This window comes from Nicotiana tomentosiformis, chromosome 8 (assembly GCF_000390325.3).
Source record: "Nicotiana tomentosiformis chromosome 8, ASM39032v3, whole genome shotgun sequence".
Taxonomy (NCBI): Eukaryota; Viridiplantae; Streptophyta; class Magnoliopsida; order Solanales; family Solanaceae; genus Nicotiana; species Nicotiana tomentosiformis.
Window position 1 is genome coordinate 70,332,462 of NC_090819.1, and position 15,838 is coordinate 70,348,299.

Genomic DNA, 15,838 nt, shown 5'->3' on the forward strand with positions numbered 1-15,838 from the left:
CCATTGGCATTGTGACGGCGCCTAACATTTCACTTGCTAGGCAAACCAACGTTAGAACAGTTATCCATTTTTAACAGTTTAAATTAAATAATGAGAAAGAACTAAAATATCGTAAATAATCCAAAGTAAAAATGCGGAAGCTAAAATAGTCAAACTTCTAATACAACCCTGGACCCGATGTCATAAGTGCACAAGCTACTAGAATAGTACAAACAAAGGTATGAAATAACATAAAGCTGTCTGAAAAGAAAGTACACAAACAAATAAAAAGGGAAGGGACTCCAAGAGCTGCGGCGCTGAGCAGCTGTACCTCAAGTCTCCACAAGCTGTCCAATTCGAGTACGTCGCTGGGACCGACTCCAAAATCTGCACAAGAAGTGCGGAGTATAGTACGAGTACCCCACGTACACTGTAAGTGCCGAGCCTAACCTCGACGAAATAGTGACGAGGCTAAGGCAGGTCACTCACACTGCAACATGTACGCAGTATATAATAAAGACAGAAAAGGAAATACGGAACGAAATAAGACAGTCAACTGAAAATAATGGCTAAAACCTTAAGAAATAAGCCAGTGATGTTCAGAATTACCAATCCTTGGAGTTTCAAATGAATATACTGAAAACCAACACAACTCAAGGAAATAGAAACACATAGGTTGTTGCGGCGCGCAATCCGATCCCACCGTACAATACATAATCCTCCCTTATTTTACCATAACAACATCAACAATAATAAATAATATATATATCTTGCGGCACGCAACCCGATCCCACTATATAACAATATCAGTATCATAATTCACCATTATCTCACCGTATCAGTCCACCCTTATTCCACCTGTTGCGGCGTGCAACCCGATCCCACCGTATTAGTACAAGTTCACCCTTATTCCATCGTATCAATCCACCCTTATTTCACATGTTGCGGCGTGCAACCCGATCCCACTATATCAGTACCAAATACTCAATGTGCACGGTCAAATCAATAATTCAAATCATAAGAACCTTTACAACCAATAAATACCAAGCTGAACCAATAAAGGAACCTTGTACAACATGGGAAGTTATATAGGTAATACTACACACCAAGTCAAGTCCGATAAATGACAATTAGAAGGTGCAAGTAAGTCAGTTAAGGCAAGTAGTAGTGAATCATGAAAATATAAAATGGTCTAACATTACTAACAGAAGAAAACATTAATTAACAAGTAGCAAATAAGTATTGAAGGCATTTAGGGCATATAACATTTAAGACAGGGAAGGAGATAATTAAGGAAAGCGGAAAATCAGGGAAAACAGGCAATTCGACGGCGTATAAGCACTCGCCACCTCGCATATACGCCGTAACACATGAAATTCACATAGCACATAGTTCGAGGGTTCATAATTCCCTCAAGTCAAGGTTAAACTCAATACCTACCTCACTCTGCAGTCAATTCAGAGCTCTACCGGGGCCTTTCCCCTAGAATCCGCCTCCAAACCACTCGTATCTAACCACAATTGACTCAATAATATCAAATATTGCTAAAGAAATAAATTATAATGCATAAATTTAGAATTCTCACACTTTTCCCCTAAAAGTCAAAAATTGACCTCGGGCCCGCTTGGTCCAAATCCGAAATTCGGACCAAAATCGGATTACCTATTCACCCCCGAGCCCGGTTATATAATTTATTTTGAAATCCGACCTCAATTTAAGGTCTAAATTCTAATTTTGCAAAAATCCCTAATTCTACCCAAACCCCCAATTTCCACCATGAAAATCCTAGATTTTAGGTTGAAAACTTATGAAATATAATGGAAGATTAAAACAAAATAGATTAGAATCACTTACCAATGAATTGGGGAAGAAGAGTTCTTGGAAAAATCGCCTCTAGGGTTTTCTAGTTTTAAAAATTTGAAGAATAAACAAAAATCCCGTCTAACTCAACTTTTACACAGCTGCAGATGTCACAATTGCGATATCTTGTTCGCAATTGCGAACATTGCAATTGCGAGAAAGAGGTCGCAATTGCAAACTCCTCTCAGAATCCCAGTAATCACATTTGCGATAAAATGGTGGCAAATGCAACCCTGATGCCCTCACAAATGCGGACCATTCTTCGCAAATGCGAAGATCATCGCAAAAGGTGCTGAGTCGCATCTCAAAAGAGGAAATGGCAAGTTCGAAAATGCGAACTTTGACCTCGCAAATGCGAGTACCCCCCACCATGCCCAGGCTCGCAAATGCGATGGTTTCTTCGCAAATGCGAGGCTCGCAAATGTGAATACGAGATCTGCAGCAGACACCAGAAACTAAATGCATCAGCTATGTTTCTAAGTCCAAACTCACTCCGTCGCCTATCCGAAACTCACCAGAGCCCTCGGGGCTCCAAACCAAACATGCACACAAGTTCAAAAATATCATACTTACTTGCTCGCGTGATCAAATCGCCAAAATAACACCTAGAATTATGAATCGGACACCAAAATCAAATGAATTTTTAAGAAAACTTTAGAATTGCTATTTTAACAACCAGACGTCCGAATCACGTCAAACCAACTCCGTTTCTCATCAAATTTGACAGACAAGTCATAAATATAGTATTGGACCTATACTGAGTTTCGAAATCAAAATACGAACCCGATATCCAAAAAGTCAAATATTGGTCAAACATTCCAAAATCATTAAGCCTTTAACTTTCAAATTTTAACAAAGTGAGATAACTCGAGCTAGGGACTTCCGAATTCGATTTCGGGCATATGCCCATATCCCAAATCACGATACGGACCCACCGAGACCGTCAAAATATATATCCGGATTTATTTGCTCAAAATATTGACCAAAGTAAATTCAAATAAATTTTTAAAGCAAAATTTTCAATTTTATCAGTTTTTAACAGGCTTTTCGAAAAAATATCCGGACTGCACACACAAATCGAGGAAGGCTTAAAGAAGCTAACAGAGACTTCGAAACACAGAATTAGGTTCTAAAACTCCAGATGATCTATCGGGCCATCACAGTTGTGTCCACTCAAATTAAGCTTGCGTTGCCTCGAACGACGATGTTATTTCAGAGTTTTTTGAAATTTCGAAGGCAATACGCCCTGAAATTTTCCCTCTTCTTCATCATCATCCTCCAAAGATCATCTATGTCTAATTACACTAGAAGGTACTGGAATTTTCTGATAGCTATTCTAAAATTGACATGTTTCTCTGACTCTTTTCGTGATTGGTTATGTTCATTCATGTGTTTAAGTGGTGGCAATTTAGATAACAATTGTATCAAGTTTGTAACAATCAGTATCACAATATTGGTGTACTTTGGCTATGGTCCTATTATTGTGTGCATTCCTTCCTCCCCCCCAAACTCACTCCGTCGCCTATCCGAAACTCACCAGAGCCCTCGGGGCTCCAAACCAAACATGCACACAAGTTCAAAAATATCATACTTACTTGCTCGCGTGATCAAATCGCCAAAATAACACCTAGAACTATGAATCGGACACCAAAATCAAATGAATTTTTAAGAAAACTTTAGAATTGCTATTTTAACAACCAGACGTCCGAATCACGTCAAACCAACTCCGTTTCTCACCAAATTTGACAGACAAGTCATAAATATAGTATTGGACCTATACTGAGTTTCGAAATCAAAATACGAACCCGATATCCAAAAAGTCAAATATTGGTCAAACATTCCAAAATCATTAAGCCTTTAACTTTCAAATTTCAACAAAGTGAGATAACTCGAGCTAGGGACTTCCGAATTCGATTTCGGGCATATGCCCATATCCCAAATCACGATACGGACCCACCGAGACCGTCAAAATATATATCCGGATTTATTTGCTCAAAATATTGACCAAAATAAATTCAAATAAATTTTTAAAGCAAAATTTTCAATTTTATCAGTTTTTAACAGGCTTTTCGAAAAAATATCCGGACTGCACACACAAATCGAGGAAGGCTTAAAGAAGCTAACAGAGACTTCGAAACACAGAATTAGGTTCTAAAACTCCAGATGATCTATCGGGCCATCACAGTTGTGTCCACTCAAATTAAGCTTGCGTTGCCTCGAACGACGATGTTATTTCAGAGTTTTTTGAAATTTCGAAGGCAATACGCCCTGAAATTTTCCCTCTTCTTCATCATCATCCTCCAAAGATCATCTATGTCTAATTACACTAGAAGGTACTGGAATTTTCTGATAGCTATTCTAAAATTGACATGTTTCTCTGACTCTTTTCGTGATTGGTTATGTTCATTCATGTGTTTAAGTGGTGGCAATTTAGATAACAATTGTATCAAGTTTGTAACAATCAGTATCACAATATTGGTGTACTTTGGCTATGGTCCTATTATTGTGTGCATTCCTTCCTCCCCCCCCCCCCCTACATTTAAGTGGTGTATAATTAATGGCTATTAAGGGTATGCTATGAAATGATAACTGACATTAGGCAGTGTTTTTTGCCAACAACAAACTTTTGTATCACCGAACATCAGGCATAATCGTCTGCTAAGAAAAAGTGAAAATTATGAGGAAATTCAGGTTTAACATAGTTGTCAATTAGTTATCTCTTATTCTCTTACTATCTGACTCTAAATCTAAATCACATTATGTTTCTTAATACCATGTTTGACTAATGCTTTATTAATGGGGCCTAATCCCTGCTTCTTGTACTCCTATATAACCTTGTAGGACTAGGTATGTCTATTTTTTAGGGGCGATCCTTTTACATTTTGCCATGTATCTGGAAAATAACTGTTGCTTTTAATTGCAGAGAAACGGAAGAGAGAACTTCATCCATAAAAGTGTCATATGTGAGTGAGGATCAATATTTTGGTATATGCTTTTACATGCATGATGTTTCCTCAAACGGGAAAGGAATCTATGGCTCAAGAGAAGATGTTTTTTTTAATTATACAATCCAGTTGTGTATTGTCCCTATACTTTAGGCTGGAAAGACACTACTAATTAATTTTTTTGTTTGCACTATGCTGTAAAATATTAGTGTACTAGCAGTGATGAGAAATATAAGGTGTAAAATTGATATAGGGCATTACTTTGGATCAGCGCAAGTAGTGAAGTTACTTCTGCTAGCATGTTGACATTGACTAAGAGGTGTCGTCTAGCTATATGATACATGATTGTTTAATGATTATCGATTTCACAGTGTAAAGATAAATAGTGGCTGTACATGTAGCTATTTAAGGTGTACTCTTCTAGAATCAGTTGGGGTGGTTAATTAGCACATGTGTATAATTAGTTATTAGTTAGTCGGATGTACCCGAATTACTGTACAGATGAGTCAATTCTACATCGAATAAGAATTTATTTTTTTCTCTCTCTAGAATCTTCTTCTCCCCTGACAGCTTAGAACTCTCTAATGGCGGTTCTAGGGCTTGTTTTAATATGGTATCAGAGCCATGGTGCTCGATGATTCTGAGTGACGAACTTCTGGTAGTTCTGATCTTCTAATATCCTTCTTCTCTTCTTCGATTTCTCTCAATTTTGTGTTAAATTTCTACTCAGTTCTTCACCTTCTCTCAAGTTCAATTTTTCGATCTCAAAGCTTTAAAATTGTCTCCAATGGCGAACAATACAGTCGAAAATACAGCAAGATCTTTACATGCAAACATTCAACACATTGATTGCAATGATCCTTTATATGTACATCCTTCCGACACACTTGGGTTGCAAATTGTCCCACAATTGCTCATCGGAACTAAAAATTATTCGGAATGGAGTCGATCTATGAAAATGTCACTCCTTGGGAAGAATAAATTAGGGTTTATTGATGGAACGTGCACTAGAGATTTGTACGAAAACAATACCTTCCAATTGCGCCAGTGGGACCGGTGCAATTCAATTGTTCAGTCGTGGATTATGAGCTCGGTGGCGAAGGAGCTTAGCAAGGGAATTGTCTTCTTCTCAAATGCATAGAAAGTCTGGATCGTGTTGAATACTAGGTTTGATAAGGTAAATGCAACCAAAATTTATCACATGAATATGGAGATTAGCTCATTGGTACAGGGAGTTTCTAGTGTATCAGTATATTTTTCGAATCTGAATGATTTGTAGGATGAATTTAAGTCATTGATTCCGGAACCTTGTGATTGTGAGAGGTCAGAACCATTTGTGGAATTTTTACACCAACAAAAACTTATGAAATTTCTGATGGGATTAAACGATACTTATGTATCACAAAGGAGTCAGATTCTCATGATGCATCCAACACCCTCACTTAATCAAGCCTACTCCATGATTATCCAGGAAGAAAGTCAGAGGAAGAACAGTGGTTTGACAACACAAGGTAGAATTTTAGGAATTGCTCCTGTGGATATTGACCATACTGCATTAGCCTCTGCTAATTCCTTCAATGTAAAGCCTAAGAGAAATGCTGGGTTGTACTGTGACTACTGCAAAATGAAGGTTCATACGAGGGAAGGCTGCTATAAATTAATTGGATATCTACCTGGATTCAAATTCACCAACAAGAAAAGAGGATCATATGAACAACCAGCAGTTGTAGCACATAATGTGACCATTGGAGAGGAAGTTCACACTGGTATGCACAGGAATGATATTCCAACTATTCAGCCTTTCACTGCTGAACAATACCAACAGATTCTCAAGCTGCTGAATAAGGAGAAGGATCCTGATGCCTCAACCAACATGGCAGGTAACTGTACCACTAACAAAGTCATTGGATTATTGATACTGGGGCTTCTAATCACATAGTTTCAACCTTATATCTACTATCATCAGTATACCCTGTACCTAAACCAAATCACCTACTGTACATTTACCTAATGGAAATAGTACTAAAGTTACTCATACTGGACTATGTACTTTGCCTAACTGAGAAGTCCTTTATGATGTTCTTTATGTTCTTGAATTCCAATTTAATCTACTCTCAGTTTCTAGATATACAAAAGAGTTAAACAACTCAGTTTATTTCTATCCTGATTTTTGTATCTTTCAGGACCTCTTCAGTGGCATGGTGAAAGGGATTGGTAAGCTCAAGGGTGGTCTTTACATCCTCAATCCCTCAACACCTGTTACTACTTCTGCTTCTAACTGTGTGCCTGCTTCAGTTCAGTCAAATTCAAGTGCATTATGGCATCAAAGGCTGGGTCATGCACCTCTTGCAGTATTGAAAAAGATTCCTGATCTAAATAAACAATTGTCCTATATTACTATTTGTCATTGTCATGTATGTCCACTAGCCAAACAAACTAGACTACCTTTTTCTGTTAGTACTTCCAAGTCTAATTGTGTATTTGAACTTGTACATATGGATATGTAGGGTCCATATAGAGTCTGTACTTATAATGGGTTCGAATACCTTCTTACTCTTGTTGATGACTATTCAAGAATGACTTGAACTTTCCTTTTGAGGTTAAAAAGTGATGTGTATGTTATTCTGACTGAATTTCTATATCTTGTTGAAAATCAGTTCTCAACCCCTGTTAAGACTTTTAGATTAGATAATGGTCATGAATTTTTTAACACCCTATGCTCTAATCTTTTCAAAACCAAAGGGATCATTCATCAGAGTAGTTGTGTTCACACTCCACAATAAAATGGTGTTGTGGAGAGGAAGCACAGACATATCCTAGAAGTAGGAAGAGCCTTGAAATTTCAAGCTAACATACCCTTGAAGTTTCGGGGGGATTGAATTCTTGCTGCCACTTATATCATTAATAGACTACCAAGTACTGTACTACATGGAAAATCACCTTATGAAATTTTTTATGGTAAACCCCCTAACTTTTCTCACATCAGAACTCTAGGATGCCTCTGCTATGCCACAAAACCTGACTTTCATGACAAATTTACTCCTAAATTTGCCCCTGGTGTCTTTATGGGATATGCTACTACTCAAAAGGGGTATAGAATATATGACATTAACGCCAACAAGTTCATAGTTAGTAGGGATGTTATCTTTCATGAAAATGTCTATCCTTTCAAACATCCCAGGAGTAAGTTTCTTGCTACTCATGATCCTTATTCTACTTCTTCTCCTCTCTTTCCCAATTCTGATCCTCTACCATCTTTTACACCTGATCATGATTCCATTTCTAATGACATCATTTCCCCTCCTAATGATCCCGGTCAATCCAGTATTTCACCTACTCCTTCTTCCGATCCTATTTCCTCTCCCCCTTCTACTGTTTTACCTAGTTTATCTGATCCTCCTACTGATTCCTTGTTGCCCAGAAAATCTGGTAGAACACTTAAGCCTTCCATTTGGCTGGCTGATTACATTCACCCTCATTTATCTTCAGCTTCTACTTCATGCCTTTACCCTATTCATCACTTTGCTTCCTACAATCATCTTCCTAATCATTTTCAATCTTTTCTTTCTTCTTTCTCGGCAGATATTGAACCTACTTCCTACTCCCATGCCATTAAATATGATAGGTAGAGTAAGGCTATGAACCTTGAGATTGAAGCCTTAGAACAAAATCACAATTGGGATATGGTTGACTTGCCACCTGGTAAGGTCCCTATAGGCTACAAATGGGTCTACAAAATCAAATATAATGCTGATGGTTCTGTGGAGAGATTCAAAGCTAGATTGGTTGCTAAGGGTTACACACAACAAGAAGGAATTAATTTCCATGATACTTTTTCTCCTGTGGCCAAGATGACCACAGTAAGAACTGTTATAGCCATTGCTGCCCTTAGGCATTGGCATGTATACCAAATGGATGTTCATAATACTTTTCTGAATGGTGATCTAGCTGAGGAGGTTTATATGACTCTTCCTCAGGGATTTGGTAGTCAGGGGGAGTATAAGGTGTGCAGACTACTCAAATCTTTATATGGATTGAAACAGGCTTTTAGGCAATGGAATATGAAGCTAACACAGGCCTTGTTATCCTCTGGTTTTCAGCAAAGCAGGCATGATTATTCTTTGTTCACTAAGACTACTAACAATAAGTTTGTGCTTATCCTTGTCTATGTAGATGAATTGCTTGTCACAGATAATAAAATGGAAGAAATACATCAAGCTAAAAGTGCCCTGCATAAAAACTTTAAATTGAAAGATCTTGGAGAGCTTAGATACTTTCTAGGAATAGAGTTTGCCAGGTTTGAAGAAGGCATCCTAATGTCTCAGAGGAAGTATGCTCTAGAGATGATATCAGAAGCATGACTATCACGTTCAAAGCCTAAGGACACACCTATGGAATAAAACCTAAAGTTAACAAGTACAAAATATGATGAACGTGTACAAAGAACTGATGTAGATGAGCCATTGAAGGACAAAAATAGCTTTCAGAGACTCATTGACAAGTTATTACACTTGACCATCACTTGGCCAAATATTGCATACGCAGTGCAATGCCTAAGTCAATTCATGCATGTACCAAAGACATCTCACTATGAAGCATCTTTACACATAGTGAGGTACATAAAAAAAACAACCAGGTCTTGGGTTGTTAATGTCAAGCAGAGGTCAAGAAAAGGTGGAGACATTTTGCGACTTTGATTGGGCCTCTTGCCCCATGTCCAGTAAATCAATTATAGGTTTTTGTGTTAAGCTAGGAACCTCACTAATCTCATGGAAAGCCAAGATACAAAGCACAATATCTAGGAGTTCAGCTGAAGCAGAATATAGAAGCATGGCCCAGACTGTAGCTGAGTTAATATGGCTGAATGGGCTGATGAAGGAGCTAGGAGTGAGTGTCAAGCTGCCCTTGGATTTATACTGTGACAACAAAGCTGCTCTGCAGATAGCTACGAATCCCATATATCATGAGAGGACAAAATATATTGACATTGACTGCCATTTCATCAGAGAGAAGATACAAGAAGGGTTGATAATGACTGCACACATAGCCACCCAGGAGCAACCAGCTGATATTTTGACAAAGGCATTGGGGCATCGTCAACTTGCAGTTCTAGTCTCCAAGTTGGGAATGAAAAATATTTTCCATTATCAACTTGAGTGGGAGTGTAGAGATAAACAGTGGTTGTACATGTAGCTACTTAAGGTGTACTCTTCTAGAATTAGTTAGGGTGGTTAACTAGCACATGTGTTTAATTAGTTATAAGTTAGTGGGATGTATAAATGTACAAATACCCGAATTTCTGTACAGATGAGTCAATTCTACATCGAATAAGAATTCATTTTTTCTCTCTCGAGAATCTTCTTCTCCCCTAACAGCTCAGAACTCTCTAATGGCGGTTCTAGGGCTTGTTTTAACACACAGAAATTTTAATAATATTTGGAGTGCACTGCCGTTATGTATAACTGCTAATGAGAAAACATGAGACGTTTATGAGATTGATGCATTTGTGAAGATTTTTCCGCGGGGGTGCACGTGGTTTCCTTGTGAGGTACAAGATGAAGATGAAGTGGCTGTAAAATCTGCTGAAGAGACTCACCAAGTCATGTTTGGAAAGCATCTCAAGTAAGTGGCTCTCATTGTGGTTATCTTTTGCTTTGTTTTGCTCTTTGATGTTGATAACTTAACTCATTTACTATTATGCATATATAATTCACCTTAACCTTATAAGTGTAGATCTTTAACACATTTTCATAGATTCTTACATGCTTTCGCATGTCAAAACCTGCTTAACCATGGCCATAATGGTTACTGGTGCATGTTTGTAGGATTTCCGCACAAACATAAAATGAATGCTTATCAGAATTCAATATTTTACAAGTGCTACTTGAAAAGTATTTAAACTATCAAACTAAAATTTCAATTGCATTCCTTTTCTTGATGTAAAGAATAACAAGTACTTTTATTTCCTTTCCTTTTTTCTTCTTATAGAGTTGATCGAATGTTAAAACAATACATTAGGAAAATGTGGCCTATAAAGTATTTCGAAAATTACGATATGTTTTGTAAATTTTATGATGTGAATTTGCACAACAATCTTAATCCTACTTTAGGCAAGTATATTATCTGGTTGATCTACAGCAGATATGAGTCAATATTTTTCTGAATTTCTGATTTAAACTTTGACCATATTTTCTCCCTATATCTTTTTTAAATCAGAAAGATAAAGTTTTGTTAGCTACAAATAGCACCAAGAAACTGAGATGCACATCAACTAGCCACAGTATAACTGTTTCTAACATTAAATAAAGTACTCAATTCATGAGGTTTTCTAAATCCGCTCGTGAGATACACACGAAATACATATAGGATCATCATTAGGACTATATCATCGTCGATGAACTGACCGGATTAATCATCCAAAGTTGGCTTCAGATCTCTATCATCTCATCCCCTTCTGTTAGGATCGGGAACTCGGGTAGTACGGAATTTAGCCAAAAAATGGTATAATGACAATAACAAAGACAATGGAAGTTGATAATAACGACAATTAAAGAATATAAAGAAGACACAAATTTAATGTGATTCGGTCAAGGTGACCTACGTCCACAAGCGGAGAGGAGCAATTTCACTATACCAACAAGAGTATAAAAGAGAGTACAAAATTAGAGTAAATACTCTAATTAATCCCAAATACCCCAAGAGCATAATCTCACAAGATCACTCGAAAGAAAGGGTTCACACAAGTGTTTCCCAACACTCACTCTCTTACAAAATACTCTATAATGAAATAAAGGAGGAGAAAGAAAGACAAGAGTGAAAAGCTCTTGAATTAGTGTGTTTGCAAATGAGGAGAAACTCCTCTATTTATAGCAAGAAATCCTTGGCATAATAATGGATACTATGTCATGGCAAATGTCATGATCCACAAATTTATTATAATGGATATTATGTCATGGCAAATGTCATGAACCACAAATTTGTTATAATGGATATTATGTCATGGCAAATGTCATAAAAATTTGGCCATATTACAAATTTTTACCTTGGCCTAATTTCGGCTTATAGTAAATTTGCTCCACCTTCTCCGCAAAAACCCCAATGGGCAAAATCATTTTTCATAAATGCCAATCAAGTTCAGGCAAAGCTTGAACTTGGATACTGGAAGAGGTTTTGTGAACATGTCAGCAGGATTGTCTCTAGTGTTGATCTTCTGAACAGAGACTTTTCTTTCAGCAATGGTAATTTGTCGAATGAAATGATTTTTTATATCAATGTGCTTCGTCCTCTCATGAAATATTTGATCTTTAGTTAAGTGAATGGCACTTTGACTATCACAGAAAATGGTAATACTACCTTGGTATAAACTGAGTTCCGCAAATAGACCCTTCAACCATAAAGCTTCTTTGATCGCCTCGGTCACTGCCATATATTCTGCTTCGGTAGTAGATAAAGCTACTACATGTTGTAATGTAGCTTTCTAACTAATAGCGCAACCACCGATGCAAAATACATAGCCTGTCAGGGATCTTCTTTTGTCAAGATCACCTACATAATCTGAGTCTACAAAACCAACCAAAGTGTTAGTATTTCTCCCAAACTCCAAACATGTGTTTGAAGTACCTCGCAAGTATCTGAGAATCCATTTCACAGCATGCCAATGGGCTTTACCAGGGCAAGCCATATACCGGCTTACCAAGCTCACTGCTTGTGAAATGTCTGGACGTGTACAAACCATTGCATACATAATACTGTCGACTGCACTGGAATAAGGAACCTATGCCATGTACCTCTCTTCTTCCTCTGACTGCGGGGACTGAGCAGCTGATAACTTAAAATGAGCAGCAAGAAGGGTACTAACTGGTTTAGCATCTTTCATGCCAAACCTCTCCAAGACTTTCTCCAAGTACTTCTTCTGGGTCAGAAATAACCTGTTGGCTTTTCGATCTCTTTTGATCTCCATGCCAAGGATTTTCTTAGCTGCTCCCAAATCTTTTATCTCAAATTCACTTTTCAGCTCACTTTTCAAATTGTGAATTTCTGTTAAATCCTTAGCAGCAATGAGCATGTCATCAACATATAATAATAGCTACACAAATGAACCATCAGTTAACTTCTGGAAGTAAACACAACTATCATACATGCTCCTCGAATAACCATGACCCAACATAAAAGAATCAAACCTTTTATACCATTGTCATGGAGACTGCTTTAATCCGTACAAGGATTTCTTCAACAAGCAAACATGATCTTCTTTTCCTTCAATTTCAAATCCTTCGGGTTGATGCATGTATATTTGTTCCTCAAGTTCGCCATGTAAGAAAGCTGTCTTAACATCAAGTTATTCTAATTCCAAATCATACATGGCAACGAAGGCAAGCAAGACACGAATAGAGCTATGTTTAATAACAGGTGAGAAAATATCATTAAAATCAACTCCTTATTCCTGACTATAGCCCTTTGCAACTAATCGTGCCTTATACCTCGCATCTTCAACCCCTGGAATGCCATCTTTTTTCTTGAAGACCCATTTGCAACCAACAATTCTTTTTCCTGATGGAGGCTTCACAAGAGACTAAGTACCATTCTTATGGAGAGACTCAATTTCTTCATTCATTGCAATCAGCCACTTGGCTGAGTCAGCACAAGAAACTGCTTCTGAATATTTTGATGGTTCTCAAATTTCTTCAGTTTCATGTGCAACTGAAAAAGCAAATGCAACATAATCTCCAAACCTTAATGGTTGTTTACCTTCTCTTCTTGGTCTATGTTTGGATATAGAATACTCCTCTTCTTCTGGTTCAACTTAAGGAGTCTCAACTTCAGGAATTTCAGCTTTTGTCTCAACTTCAGGAGTTTCAACTGTATTTTGCTCCAAAGTTGATGAGCTTGGCTCAGAAGGAATGCCAATCTCAATCTCCACCTGGTTCTGTGTACTCTTTCCTTTATCTGTATTACAAGAACTAGAAGACTCTTTTCTAGAATGTAACATAGAGGATTCATCAAAGGTTACATCTCTGCTAATTATAAATTTTGGTGCCATGGGATCAGGATACCATAGTCGGTATCCTTTCACCCCAGATGCATACCCAAGGAAAATGTACTTTTTAGCCTTTGGCTCTAATTTTCCATCATTTACATGCATGTATGCAGGGCAACCAAATATCTTTAAATCAGAATAATTAGCAGAAGTAACTGACCACCTTTTCTCTAGAGTCTTAAAGTTCAAAGGTGTAGAAGGAGCTCGGTTGACAATATAATAAGCTGTAGAGATAACTTCTGCCCAAAAGGCGTTTGTCAACCCAGCATTTGAAATCATACAACGAGCCCTTTCCAAAAGAGTTTTATTCATCCTTTCTGTCACACCATTTTGTTGAGGTGTCATTCTCACAGTACGATGTCGAGCAATTCCTTCATTCTTGCAAAATTCATTGAATTCATCATTACAAAATTCCAAGCTATTATCTGTTCTAAGCCGCTTAACCTGTTTTCCTGTTTGCTTCTCAATCAAAACTTTCCATTGTTTGAAATTTAAGAAAACATCACTTTTATTTTTCTGGAAATAAACCCAAACTTTCCTTAAATAATCATCAATGAAAGTTAACATATACCTGGCACCACCTCTTGATGGGGTACGTGAAGGACCCTAAAAATCTGAATGAATGTAATCCAAAGTACCTTTTGTTCTATGAATCGCTGGAGATTTGAAGCTGACTCTTTTCTGCTTCTCGAACACACAATGTTCACAGAACTCCATATTTTCGGTACTTTGGCCACATAAGAGACCTCTTTTACTGAGGATGGAAAGACCTTTTTCATTCATATGCCCCAATCGCATATGCCATAATTTGGTGATGTCAGAATCCGATTTATCTGATATTGAAACTGCATCAGCACCTGTAACAGTAGATCCCAAAAGAGTATACAACGTACCAGATCTGTGTGCTTTCATGATCACAAGAGTACCATGAGAAATTTTCAGAACTTCACCTTCACCTGTGTACTTGCACCCAAGAGATTCTAGAGTGCCCAAAGAGCTGAGATTTTTCTTTAAGTCAGGAACATGTCTAACATCGGTGAGAGTTCTCACCACACCATCGTGCATTTTGATTCGGACTGTACCTTTTCCAATAACTTTGCAGGCAGCATTGTTGTCCATCAAGACAACTTCACCTCCAATAGATTCATATGTGGTAAATAAATCCCGACTTGGACACATATGATAAGAACAACCTGAATCTGCTTTTGTCTTTTTGTCTATGACGGCAAACTCCTCGTCCGTTATTTTATCCGGTATCTTCTCCTTTCCTTGCAGTGCTAAATCTAAGCCATCCTGAATTAGGATAGCTTCCATCTTTAATTGCCACATTCCGAAGTTTGCACTTCGGTCAAATTTCTCAACATAAGACTTTGTTAGAGTCATTTTGGCTATTTAAACTAACCCGGATAGATCTGGCTTTGATACCAATTTGTTAGGATCGGGAACCCGGGTAGTGCGGAATTTAGCCAAACAACGGTATAATGACAATAACAAAGAAAATGGAAGTTGATAATAACGATAATTAAAGAATATAAAGAAGACACAAATTTAACGTGGTTTGGTTAAGGTGACCTACGTCCACAAGCAGAGAGGAGCAGTTTCACTATACCAACAAGAGTACAAAAGAGAGTACAAAATTAGAGTAAATACTCTAATTAATCCCAAATACCCCAAGAGAATAACCTCACAAGATCACTCCAAAGAAAGGGTTCACACAAGTGTTTCCCAACACTCACTCTCTTACAAAATACTCTATAATGAAATAAAGGAGGAGAAAAAAAGACAAGAGTGAAAAGCTCTTGAATTGGTGTGTTTGCAAATGAGGAGAAACTCCTCTATTTATAGCAAGAAATCCTTGGCCTAATAATGGATATTATGTCATGACAAATGTCATGATCCACAAATTTGTTATAATGGATATTATGTCATGGCAAATGTCATGAAAATTTGGCCATATTACACCTTCATAAACATTTTTGAGGGGCTATGTCCTCCTTTATTGCATTCTGCTACATCT

At 37.5% G+C, this 15,838-nt stretch overlaps 2 protein-coding genes across 2 annotated transcripts; both read left to right on the forward strand.

Moving 5' to 3' along the window:
* Positions 1 to 5,571: 5,571 nt before the first annotated feature.
* On the forward strand, positions 5,572 to 5,925 carry LOC138897649 (uncharacterized). Its single transcript, XM_070183647.1, has one exon. The coding sequence runs from the start codon at positions 5,572 to 5,574 to the stop codon at positions 5,923 to 5,925; it is 354 nt and encodes a 117-aa protein (XP_070039748.1).
* A 234-nt stretch (positions 5,926 to 6,159) lies between these two features.
* Positions 6,160 to 8,413, forward strand: LOC138897650 (uncharacterized). Its single transcript, XM_070183648.1, has 5 exons — positions 6,160 to 6,664; positions 6,751 to 6,830; positions 6,968 to 7,198; positions 7,442 to 7,541; positions 7,779 to 8,413. The coding sequence occupies exons 1-5, from the start codon at positions 6,160 to 6,162 to the stop codon at positions 8,411 to 8,413; spliced, it is 1,551 nt and encodes a 516-aa protein (XP_070039749.1).
* The last annotated feature ends 7,425 nt before the right edge of the window (positions 8,414 to 15,838 follow it).

What these genes read in the sequence shown, in the direction of transcription:
- LOC138897650 (XM_070183648.1), top strand. Translation starts at nt 6,160, where the DNA reads ATGGGATTAAACGATACTTATGTATCACAAAGGAGTCAGATTCTCATG. An exon ending in TTACTATTTGTCATTGTCAT is followed by an intron (nt 7,199 to 7,441) that starts GTATGTCCACTA and finishes GTTGAAAATCAG; the next exon opens with TTCTCAACCCCTGTTAAGAC. An exon ending in CAAAGGGATCATTCATCAGA is followed by an intron (nt 7,542 to 7,778) that starts GTAGTTGTGTTC and finishes TCAGAACTCTAG; the next exon opens with GATGCCTCTGCTATGCCACA.
- LOC138897649 (XM_070183647.1), top strand. Translation starts at nt 5,572, where the DNA reads ATGGCGAACAATACAGTCGAAAATACAGCAAGATCTTTACATGCAAAC.